This window comes from Chenopodium quinoa, unplaced genomic scaffold (assembly GCF_001683475.1).
Source record: "Chenopodium quinoa cultivar QQ74 unplaced genomic scaffold, ASM168347v1, whole genome shotgun sequence".
Lineage (NCBI taxonomy): Eukaryota > Viridiplantae > Streptophyta > Magnoliopsida > Caryophyllales > Amaranthaceae > Chenopodium > Chenopodium quinoa.
The window spans coordinates 1671053-1682078 of NW_018745410.1; the positions used below are offsets into that span (position 1 = coordinate 1671053).

The 11026-nt window shown below is 37.1% G+C and overlaps 1 protein-coding gene across 1 annotated transcript; it reads left to right on the forward strand.

Annotated features, from left to right (window-relative positions):
• Nucleotides 1–1527: 1527 nt before the first annotated feature.
• Nucleotides 1528–6676, forward strand: LOC110713230 (pentatricopeptide repeat-containing protein At3g03580-like). Its single transcript, XM_021891686.1, has one exon. The coding sequence runs from the start codon at nt 2002–2004 to the stop codon at nt 4078–4080; it is 2079 nt and encodes a 692-aa protein (XP_021747378.1). The 5' UTR covers nt 1528–2001; the 3' UTR covers nt 4081–6676.
• Nucleotides 6677–11026: the final 4350 nt, after the last annotated feature.

Sequence of the window (11026 nt, forward strand, 5' to 3'; positions counted from 1 at the left end):
AAGAGAAAATTAAGAGTAAGAGAACCGACGGTTACCTGAACGAGTGAAGTTGATGGAGTTCTGAAAATCCTGTGCAGTCGGCTTGTCAGAGCAGGCGGTAGGCAGAAAGGGTCCGAAATGTCAGAGCAAGTTCAGGGGTCCGAATGTTCTCTCAAAAAGTTCTCAAGTGTGAAAATGACTGAAGTCAACACTCCCTTATATAGGCGAAGTGAGAAGGCGAAGGGTCACTTCCAAAATTCAAAATTTGGGCGGGAGAATCTCTCGGCCTTTTGCCGAGTGACACCTGTAGCAGGCCGTCGCCTGTCACAGTGCGACATCTGTCACAGGTAACACGTGACCAGTCACGTGCCACCTGTGAGGGGAAAATGATTAGGGGATTTTGCTCCCACCAATCGGAATGCGCCACGTGGGCCAATCAGGTCCTGCCAAGTGTCCCCCAGTTGGAACTGTCAGGGCTTGCCACGTGGCACACGCCTATTCGTCCACCCAGGATCTATTATGTCATGACACGTGGCATCCTCCATGCCTAATGGAGAAACCGGTCACCTAGGCCCAACTTCCAAGGGAAGCCCAATCAGCCCTAGGTTAACCTAAACCTAGGATTGGCACGTTTCCCAAGGTTATAAATACCTCCCTTAAATCCTCATTAAGGGAGATTACGCACATTAAACACTCTCACCTAGAGAGACCCAATCACTTTTATTTCCGCATTAATTACTCCTTAATCAAGTACTAACTTGACCGTCGGAGGCGGATCTCCAATCATCCGGAGCATCCGTTTGTTTTGCAGGTACAGGCGTCCGGTTCCAGTTTCGGAATTGTAACCCTCCCGCAGGACATCAGAAAACCCCGAAACAATAATAATCATCAATAAATAATAATAATAATAATAATAATAATCAATAAATAATAATAATCATCAATAATTGATAATAATAATAATAATAATAATAATAATAATAATAATATGTACATTTTTATATACACATATGTATAGTAATAAATAATCAATAAATAATCAAAGATCACTAATCCGTAGTTAAAATTACTAATTAATAAGTTTATTTCAGTTCAGTTCAGTTCAGTCAATCGGAACAGGCCCTGAGTCTCACTATTGTTGATCTATTTACTAAAATGTCATGCTAACTGGAATATATTGTTGATTTAGGCCATGTTCAATTCACCTTACAAAAATAATATTCAGTAAAAATAATTTCAGTTTAGCAAAAGAAATTTCAGCTCAGTAAAAATAATTTCAGTTCAGTAAAATCACTAAATTTAAAAAAGAAATATTATAGAAAATCTATAAAAAATAATTTTAGTTCGGCAAAAATAATTTCCGTTTAATAAAAATAATGTGAATTAATAACGTAGAGTGAATTGAGACCTATTTACAGAATTGCTACAAATAAACGATTTTTTGTTTATCATGAATACATATGGGCCTCCCTCCAAGTAGGGATGGCAACGGGTCGGACTCGGAGCGGATTATGCTAAATCTGACTCCGACCCGACAGGAAGTTAGAGGTTAAATCCGACTCCGACTCCGACATCTGACTCTGACTTCGACTTCAATATCTGACCTCCGACCCTGATTCCGATCCGACCCGACTTCGAAATTTTTTTTTTTCATTATTCAATATACTTTGAGATGTTGGGCTATTTGGGGCTTTACAACCATACCCAATGCCACCATGACCCACACAAAAATCAACTATCTATTGGAGTCGGAGTCAGATAATCCGTTAAAGTCGAACATTTGTCGGAGTCGGATTTTTTTTTGGATTTTTTGTAGGATCCGACTCCGACTCGGAGTTAAATTATTTTAAATTACAACGGAGTCGTTGTTACCATAATTCTAACTACTAGGTAATAAATATTTTCTTTTAAAAATACTTTCCCTCCTTTTTTTTTGGTTTTTTCTGGTTTCAATTTTTTTTATATAGTTTTTTCTGCACTTCATCTTCCTCACATACACCCTTGAAAGTCTCATAACTTAGAATGTTTGGCGAAAATGTGGTGCAATGGACATCAAAAATCCAATCTTACTCGCAAAAAGGTTTGTTTAACAGAGCACTTTCTTTGTTCCTTAGTATGCGAAGAGCTGGGGTTAAACCAAACGAAGTTACCTTCTCAACCACCTTAACTGTTTGCGCTCAATCAATCCACAAATCATTCGGTTTAAGCTTGCATAGTTTAATTCTCAAGAAAGGGTATCAGAATCAGCTTTTTGTTTGTGGTGGGTTGATCTCTATGTACGGTAGTTTTCGTCGGATAGTCGATGCCCGCCAAGTGTTTGATGAAATGCCTGACCGAGATGAAGTTGTGTGTAATTTGATGATTTCTAAGTATTCGCAAAATGGGTTTTGTTATGAAGCTTGTGGGTTGTTTTGTGGGATGGTTAACGGGGGTGTTTATTGGAGGGGTTTTGTGAGTGATTTTAGTCTTGCCAGTGTTCTTAATGCTTGTGCTCATTTAGGTTGCTGTGAGTTTGGTGAGTCTGTTCATTGTTTTGTGATTAAGCTTGGTTTTGATTCGAATGTTTTTGTTGGTAGTTCTCTTGTTGGTATGTATTCAAGTTATGAAGAGTTGGGTAGTGCGCGTGCTGTATTTGATCGATTGGGAACTATGGATGTTGTAGTGTGGAATACTATGATTACTGGGTATGCTCATAATGGTTATGAAGAAGAAGCGATTGAATTATTTCTTGAGATGGAAATTCGGGGGCTTACTCCGAATTATACTACATTTTCGGCTGTTGTAGATGCTGCATCTGTGATGCCTGATGAGACACTTGGTAGAAAACTTCATGCTAAATCATTGAAATTTGGTATATTATCTGATGTTTACTTGGGTACTGCAATTGTTGATATGTACTCCAAGTTTCTGATCATGACTGATGCTAAAAAAGCTTTCTCTGAGATGGAGAAAAAGAATGTAATATCATATAATGCGCTTATTACTGGCTATGGTTTGATTGGTGATCATGAAAATGCTGTTAAAAGTTATACACTGCTGAGACTTCGGGGGATGAAACCTGATGCGTGCACCTTTATTGGTCTTCTTACATCTTGTTCTACATCTTGTGCCTTTGTTGTGGGGGAACGAGTGCACTCAGATTCAATAAAGCTTGGCTTGGACCGAGATGTATTAGTTAGGAATTCAATTGTAAACTTTTATTCGAAGTGTGGGCTAATTAATTCTGCAATAAAAGCATTTGAGTCTGCACAGGGGAGTGAAATTGTTTCTTGGACAGCCATTATCTCAGGACTTGTCCAAAACAATGAACACACCAAAGCTCTTGAGGTGTTCTGTGAAATGCACAGGCTGTCGGAAAAGGCAGACGAATTTTCTTCCTCTAGTGCCATCAAGGCAGTAGCTAATCTGGCAGCTGTTGCACAAGGAAGGCACCTCCATGGGTATGTGCAGAAAGTGGGCCTGACCCACCATATATTTGTTGGAAGTGCACTAATTGACATGTACTCCAAATGTGGAATGGTAGAGGATGCTCATAAATTGTTCTCCGAGATGCCTGAGAAAAATGCCGTCTCTTGGAACTCAATGATAGCAGGTTTTGCTCAAAATGGTTACTCTGATAAAGCATTACACCTGTTCCATGAAATGGTGAGTTGTGGGGTCTTGCCTACTTCAGGAACCTTTGTTGGAGTTCTTCTTGCTTGTTTTCATGCAGGATTAGTTCAAGAAGGCAGACGCTATCTCCAACTAATGGAAAGCCACTATGGTGTTTCACCTTCTGTAGAACACTACTCCTGTATGGTGAATCTCCTAGGTCATGCTGGTTATGTTAAGGAGGCGGAAGAGTTTCTTCTTAGTTCACCCTTCAAAGGGGACTATGAAATGTGGAAGTCTCTCCTCACTTCTTGTGAAGCGCACAGAGATTTTGATGTTGCTGCTCGAGTTGCAGAGTATTGTTTGCACTTGAATCCCAATGACTCCTCAACTAATACCATTCTCTCCAACATATATGCCAGTAAGCAGTTGTGGTCAGAAGTTGAAAGAACACGAGATTCGATGAAGGTGGCAGATATTGTGAAGGAACCTGGGTGTAGTTGGATTTAAGTGACTGGTGCTGTGGGTTATTGTGATTGGGGACCTATATTTTTTCTCCTTCGTCTCCTGGAGTCCCACTGAGCTTTCCAAGACGTTTAAGGATTGAGGCTATCAACTTCCTTTGCTTCTGCAGCCCTGCAGGGATTGTGGTTTAAATGATTTACTTCATTTTCAGGGTGCAGCAGACTACTGTGAGTCTAATGACCCATTCGCTACATCTGGATATACATTTGCTTTTAACCTGAGATAACAAACAAAACTAAACAATACTATAATTTTGAATGAACCCCAATTTCATAGCTGGCTCTTCCTTTCAGAGTTTCAGACAATTAGCTTTTTGATCATATATACAGAAAAATAAGACTTACATTTGCTCCATCACTCTAAATCCGAATAGGACATATTTGTTGCAGAAAGTTGAAAAATAGAACATGTCTGCTAGTATGTAATTCATGAGGCATCTATGGGAGGAAGACTATGAAATTCAACAACACTCGGAGAACATAGACAGGATACTCACTGCAAAACTGGTGCGTTCCTTCAGGTATTGTAGTGTTGCTACTGTTTGTGTCTTTGTGCAAGGTGCATGAGAAGACTTCCACAAATTCACATGACCATCTGTTAATCGTCTGGATTTGTACTAATGTTTGTGGGAGATGTGCTTCATACTAAAACAAGAATCAGTCAATATTAGACTTGACTTGCTTATTAAGGGCTTCTATCTGGACATCTGAATCCATTTGATCATTTCTGGACTATGGAGCATGATGCCAGACTGCCAGGCTACCAGCACTCAGTTATAATGATTGGTAATTTTCTACAGTCTTCTCCCGCTCATTTGGGATCAGCTTTTCCTGACCTTTCTCTCAGCTCACATAACATCCTTTGAGTTATAATTTACTAAATATCAGCACAACTATCAATTCTCCACCTGATGTTTCTACAACTATGGATGGTCTAAGCTACATACTGGCAGATAGGTTTGCTTGAATTTTGCTAGATTGTACAGATAGTGATTCGATTGGGGAAAAAAAATGAATTTTGGAGTAAATAACAATCGTTAGATGCTAAATTATCTGTTTTCTTTTTAAATTGTAAAGATGAGATGCTTAGGATAGTATTATTGGGCAACTTACCAAGTAAAATGGGTTAATATGAGTTTCTTGTCTACATTTTCAATTGATTTCTTAATGTTAAATGCCAATTTGTTTCGTAAATAGATTATGGTCTGAATCATAATGCATTGCAATGTAATATGCCCAAGGAGACTTCAATTTGCAAGACATAATTTTTTTTTCCTGAACCCATTCTATAATTTCTGGATAAATGTAAACATTCCTATACATGTATATTTTAGTATACTATATTCCATTGCTGAGAAGAGTCTTTTACAAGCAACTGAAGAATGTATATACTATAACCTAACCTTCATGTCTATTGAAGTCTCAGCTACAGATAGTTGTGTCCTCAATTTAGCCTTTTCATTGAAACTATTCTGTAATACATGTTTACATGTAGCTCGTGAAGGCTACGAGGATGGGCCTAGCACCGTACTGTCATCTCTGCAGTTTATTGGTTATGCAAGTTCATCTGTAGCTGGCTGTTTGGCATTTGGCTAATGCAAGAGTGATAACCAACAGTCAAATTCCTTTGTTCTCCCAGCAATGAGGTAAATTGAGAAGTTACATACTCCTATTTATGGCAGCAGCAATATGATGGAGAGGAGAGAGAAGGGATAGGCGTAAGTTTCAGTCCAGAAAACTTCATCATAGGTGTTGTTATTGGTTTCATTTTCGGGTTTCTTCTTGATTTAGCTAAACCCTCCAAAAACCCACCTAAATCTTAACACCAAACCAAGAATTGTTTAACTTCAGCAGTTCAGCCAACCCAGATGAAGAATTTAAGATGTTACTTTCCAGAATACTTTTAATTTCTGGCTAAAATGAAATTGTAAATTGTGATTGTTATGCTACATCCTATTGTGAAATTGTAGAGGTATTTCAGTATTCGGGCTATGTTCGGGTTTGGTTATCATGTCATGTCGATTTTTGCCAGCTCTTCTAATGAACGTTGTTGGATTAAATGTTGGTTTGTGTTATCATATAGTATGCCTTTTTGGATCCTTTATTTTGTTAACAAGTTATGAAGTTTTTCTATTTTGCCATTTTGGGGGTTATAAAAATTGTGACTGAAGAGAATTTGGCCAAGTTTTGCAGAAAGGTTAGTGCTTGATGTGTACAGTGTACTGTGTACTTGAGTAGGGGTTTAAAGGTTGTGTGTTAAAATTCATGAATTATTCAACGGATTTTCCTGAATAGTTTAACATGGGAGGCGAATTTGGGAAGTGTGTCATGGACTTTATTTTCCATAGTTAAATAACTAATACGAGTACTTTGTATAGAATATAGTGTGATATTTTTTGCTTGCATTTTAATTTCAGTGTCAGTATCCATTGTAGACATCATTTGATATGTGATTCTTCATGGTATTGTTTGGACTTATTTTCTGCTTTGGTGGATTTGATGAAGATTCTTGTAGAAGAGTAATCACTAGGCTTAATTATACATCTTCCATATCCTGGCATTTTACATTTAATATGTTTTAGAGACCATGAAACAGCTACATGGGTGCTATATCATGTTTGTTTTGTTTTGCCTTTTCTGTCTCCTGATAAGTTTTCGTTATTTCTGATGCTGCCACAAGCATGTATGCGATGCTGATGCAAAGGTTATATCCTCTATCTCAAATTCTCAGCTGATGAACATCCTTGTTCAGCAGAAAGTTTGATAGATTGTGTTGTTTAACTTTCTAAGGCCATGTTCTTTTGAGTTGTTCTGCTCTGCTCTGCTTTGCTGAATCCTGATCTGCTTTGCCCTGCTAGAAGCTCAAAAGAACAAGGCCTAATTTACTTTCACTTCCTTTTGGCTGTATTTCCCTATCCAGTTATTATCTCCTATATAAAATCAATTGCACGTGTTTTCAGAATGTTGCCTTTTCTTTTAAACCTAATCCACTATGGATAGAAGAGAATCAAGAGTATCTTGACCTGCAATAGCTTTTTACATCTTATAAGAGTAACTTGACATATAATTTGTGAGCTGCATTCATTTAACCTCTCAGAGCAAAATGTGGGTCACTATTTACATAATATGTATTATTTTGGTGAATTTTGTACTTCTCACTGCTTGTTGCAAAGAGTATTTCAGACTGCTTGTTGCAAAGAGTATTTGATGGCGAACTTTCCTAGTTCTCTATTGATCTGGAAGATGTAGGCAATGGTTTGATGCTATTAGTGCGGTTCTCTATGCTTTGATGGTATTAGTCTCAAAAGTGGGCACTAACTGTAGCTATTATAGTCAGCGTTTCCTGTTGAGGCAGTGGGACACTGGGAGCAATGTGGGCAGGCTAAAATAGTAGTGACATGCAAAGATCAAAAAGAAATGCAAGTATGTGCTGTATTTTTTTGCCAGGCTTTCATTGTCCATGCACTTGCAGCGTTTACAAATTTTCTATCTCGATTTAGGAATAAGTTGCAGCAAGACGCTGAGGCCTTCTAACTTTTGTTGTTGCAGATGCTTGGCGCACACATATATTCCTCTTTTGTAAGAATTATAGGTAAATATCATGGTAAATATAATAAAGCATAACTTATATTCAATACGTAGTATAATATATTTACTTTTTTTTTTTTTTGAGAAAATATATTTACTTATATTTACCTATAATAGATGTTATGTCTTTCATTATTAAATACGAACATCCAATATATTCTACTAATATGAATATATTTAAGCTCTAACATGAAAAAAAAAAAGCTCTGACATGAAATTTTTGGAATATCGACAACATCGTGCAATTGAAGCATTGAAATTATAAAGCATAACTTATATTAATCTTATTATCTATATTCCAATAATAAAGCGTGCTTTTGATTTTGACATGTTTATATATTTACATTCATCCCTATTACAGGCATCAAAGATGCAAACAGGTGTTAAGCAAATGTTCATTCAGCGAATTTTTAAAATTTGTGAACGAAGACTCAACTTCCATCATTTCAAGTTATGAAGAAGTTTAGCTGGCTTGTTGTGTTGTGTATTAGAATTACTGCAGTGGATTAGGCTTCTCTAAACATAGCTTAAGGTCATTAAGATGGTCTTTTTGTATGACAACAATTGACAATATAAAATTTGGTTGGTTAATTAGTACAGTACAAGTTGAAAGATTGAGTGATACTGGCTACACTATGGATAACATAAGCTATTTGCACGATTAATCGATTAGTAATTTTCTCAGCTTTTAATTTTCAGGAGGGTCAAGGCCAACAAAACTGAAAACTGGTTGTTGCTTAACACAAAAAATGTAGTGGACGTTCTGTATTCATCATAGCCCAAAACACCAAGGGCGTATTGTCTACCTCAGACGACAACTTTGTTGGTCTAGTAACAGCAAACCTCATAGGTTCAAGATACTACGGAATAACGTACAACTTTATTGATAGCATGATATAAAGGACCTTCAATTCTAGTCAATAAAATAGTGAAAAATAGTAATAATAATTCATTTCTGTCTAAATTCGCGATTAAAATGTGAATTTCTGTGTAACACGAGTTGAAAAATCAAGATTGCTTGAGGCTATTGTTGAGTAAAGCACCTATGATCCTTCTCTTAATGCCTGGAGCAATAATAGGTCATATTATAGGCACAAAAACCAATCTCTAATTAAATTTGATTTCGGTGCAAGTTTACTCCCACCAATGGTTTTAACCCAGAAATATGAAAAACATTGTGTATCTTTGCAGAACTAGGTATCTAGATGTAGCCTATAAGCTACTTTTCCAATGACTGTAATGAATTTGAAAGGGCCAAAATACTTGGCTTCCAGCTTGTTGTTGCTTGACAGGGTAAAGTCGTATTCCCTAATCAAAAATAATTCCTAAATCCTCTAACTAAAGCCGATAGGGAAGTAGGGTCGATCTCTACAGGGAAACAAGTCTTTCTATTCCTAATTAACTAAAATAATCTAGATTATGAAGTAACCAATATTTATAAATGAATAAGAAACTAAACTACTAAGATTGAAAATAGGGAGAAAACAATATATAAAAGGATGTAGGGCATAGGTTCACCAATAAATAATACTCCAGGGTAAAACATAGTAATCAATCATTGACATTGCATAAATAACACGATTAACAGGCTCTCGCAATTTATTAATCAACATAGATCTAAGAGGCTCTCGCAATTTACTAGATCTAAGTTCTTATTGAAAATAGCCTTTAATATCAAATTAACATCTGCTCGATTCATCAATTCAATATTGCTATACTTTTACAAGCCGTAATTGTAAAACTTAATTCAATAAAAAATTATCATGCAATACCAATAATCAATAATAGTCAATCATCAATGCATCAATCAACCAGATTGTAAAGGGCTTTCGCTACGTATTACAATCACACAATTAATTTATTGGTATTAAATCTCATCTCTCGGATCTCGACTTAACCATTTATAAATTGAACTAGACCTAAACATCAACTTTCATCTCTCGAATCTCGAATCAATGTTGTCAAACTCATGCATAAAAGATAGGCCTAATCTAGTCACAGAGCATTAAATCAATCAATGGGAAATTAATCTAGCATTGACAATCAACAACAACAAATTACCCCTTCATATTATTTATGGATCCCCTTAAACCCTAGAATTAAAACTACTCACACATATTAAAAACTAAACTAATCAAAGCAATAAAATAAGTCATGATGAAAGGAATAAAATAAACAACTAAGATTAAGAGAAGAGAAATCGTTACCAAAGTAAATCTGGAATTAAGGGTAGATTAAGAACAAAGGTTTAAGAGAAAGAAATCTAAGAGAACAATTAAGATAGTAAAGAAAGAGTAAAAAGAGAGAGAGGAAAGATGTCCTAAAATCGTACTACGGAGGAGTATTTATACTCCGTACAAATCCTAAACTAAAACAAACTAAAACGACGCTAATCGTCAACTAATAAATACACGCGCCCGATCGGGCGAGGCACCGCCCGATCGGGCGCGCCTTTTTATCCCTAATACTAATCTCGTGCCCGGCCGGGCGCGTCACCGGGCGCCAGCCTTAGCTCCTCCCGCCCGGCCGGGCGCCAGCCTCTTTGGCCGGGCGGCTCACTTGGGCCACTATTTGGACTATGATTGGGCTCCAATTCTTCGAGCCAATCTGGGTTTCCTCTTCCGATCTTGAATACTCGGTCCAAATGCCTCGATATCACCTATACCGAGCCCTTAATCACCGGTTCGATGGCTCTAACCGGCCCTGGGCTATAAAATCTGGTCGTGCTTCTCCAATGTTCGTGATTGCTCCAAAATATCTCGGGAAAATACTCTAAAAGCATAAATCCCTACAAAAGTCAACCAAATCTACGAAAACACTAGAAAGCACTAATTAGTAATAAAAGTGGCTCTAAAGAGCCAAAAACACTACTAATTATGACCAAGGGACGGGGGTAAAATACTATATAAAATAGACACATCATTTCTCCTGTAAGAGACAGAACGTTGCTTATAATGCTGTAATTTTGTCTTTCTGATCTTTTTTATCATCCTGCATTTTTATTCTATTCTGTGCCTTCATTAGTCCTTGAGTATCTTCAATACCAGTTCTCTTTGTTGCATACAACGATCCACTACTGCATTATTTAACTCTTCAGGCAGATAGGGAAGGTGTACAGGTGCTTGACAATACACAGCTTCATAGGGAGACATTCCCGCTGCAGAGTGAAAGTGAGTATTGTACCACCATTCAGCCATAGGTAGAAACTTACACCAATCCTTGGGTCTATCACTAGTCATGCACCTAAAATAAGTCTCAAGACAAGAAAGCAGGAATTATGTTCCCTGTAGAGTAAATAAGCCTTTCCAGAATTGGCTCACAATGCTTCTAGGCCAACCATGGAG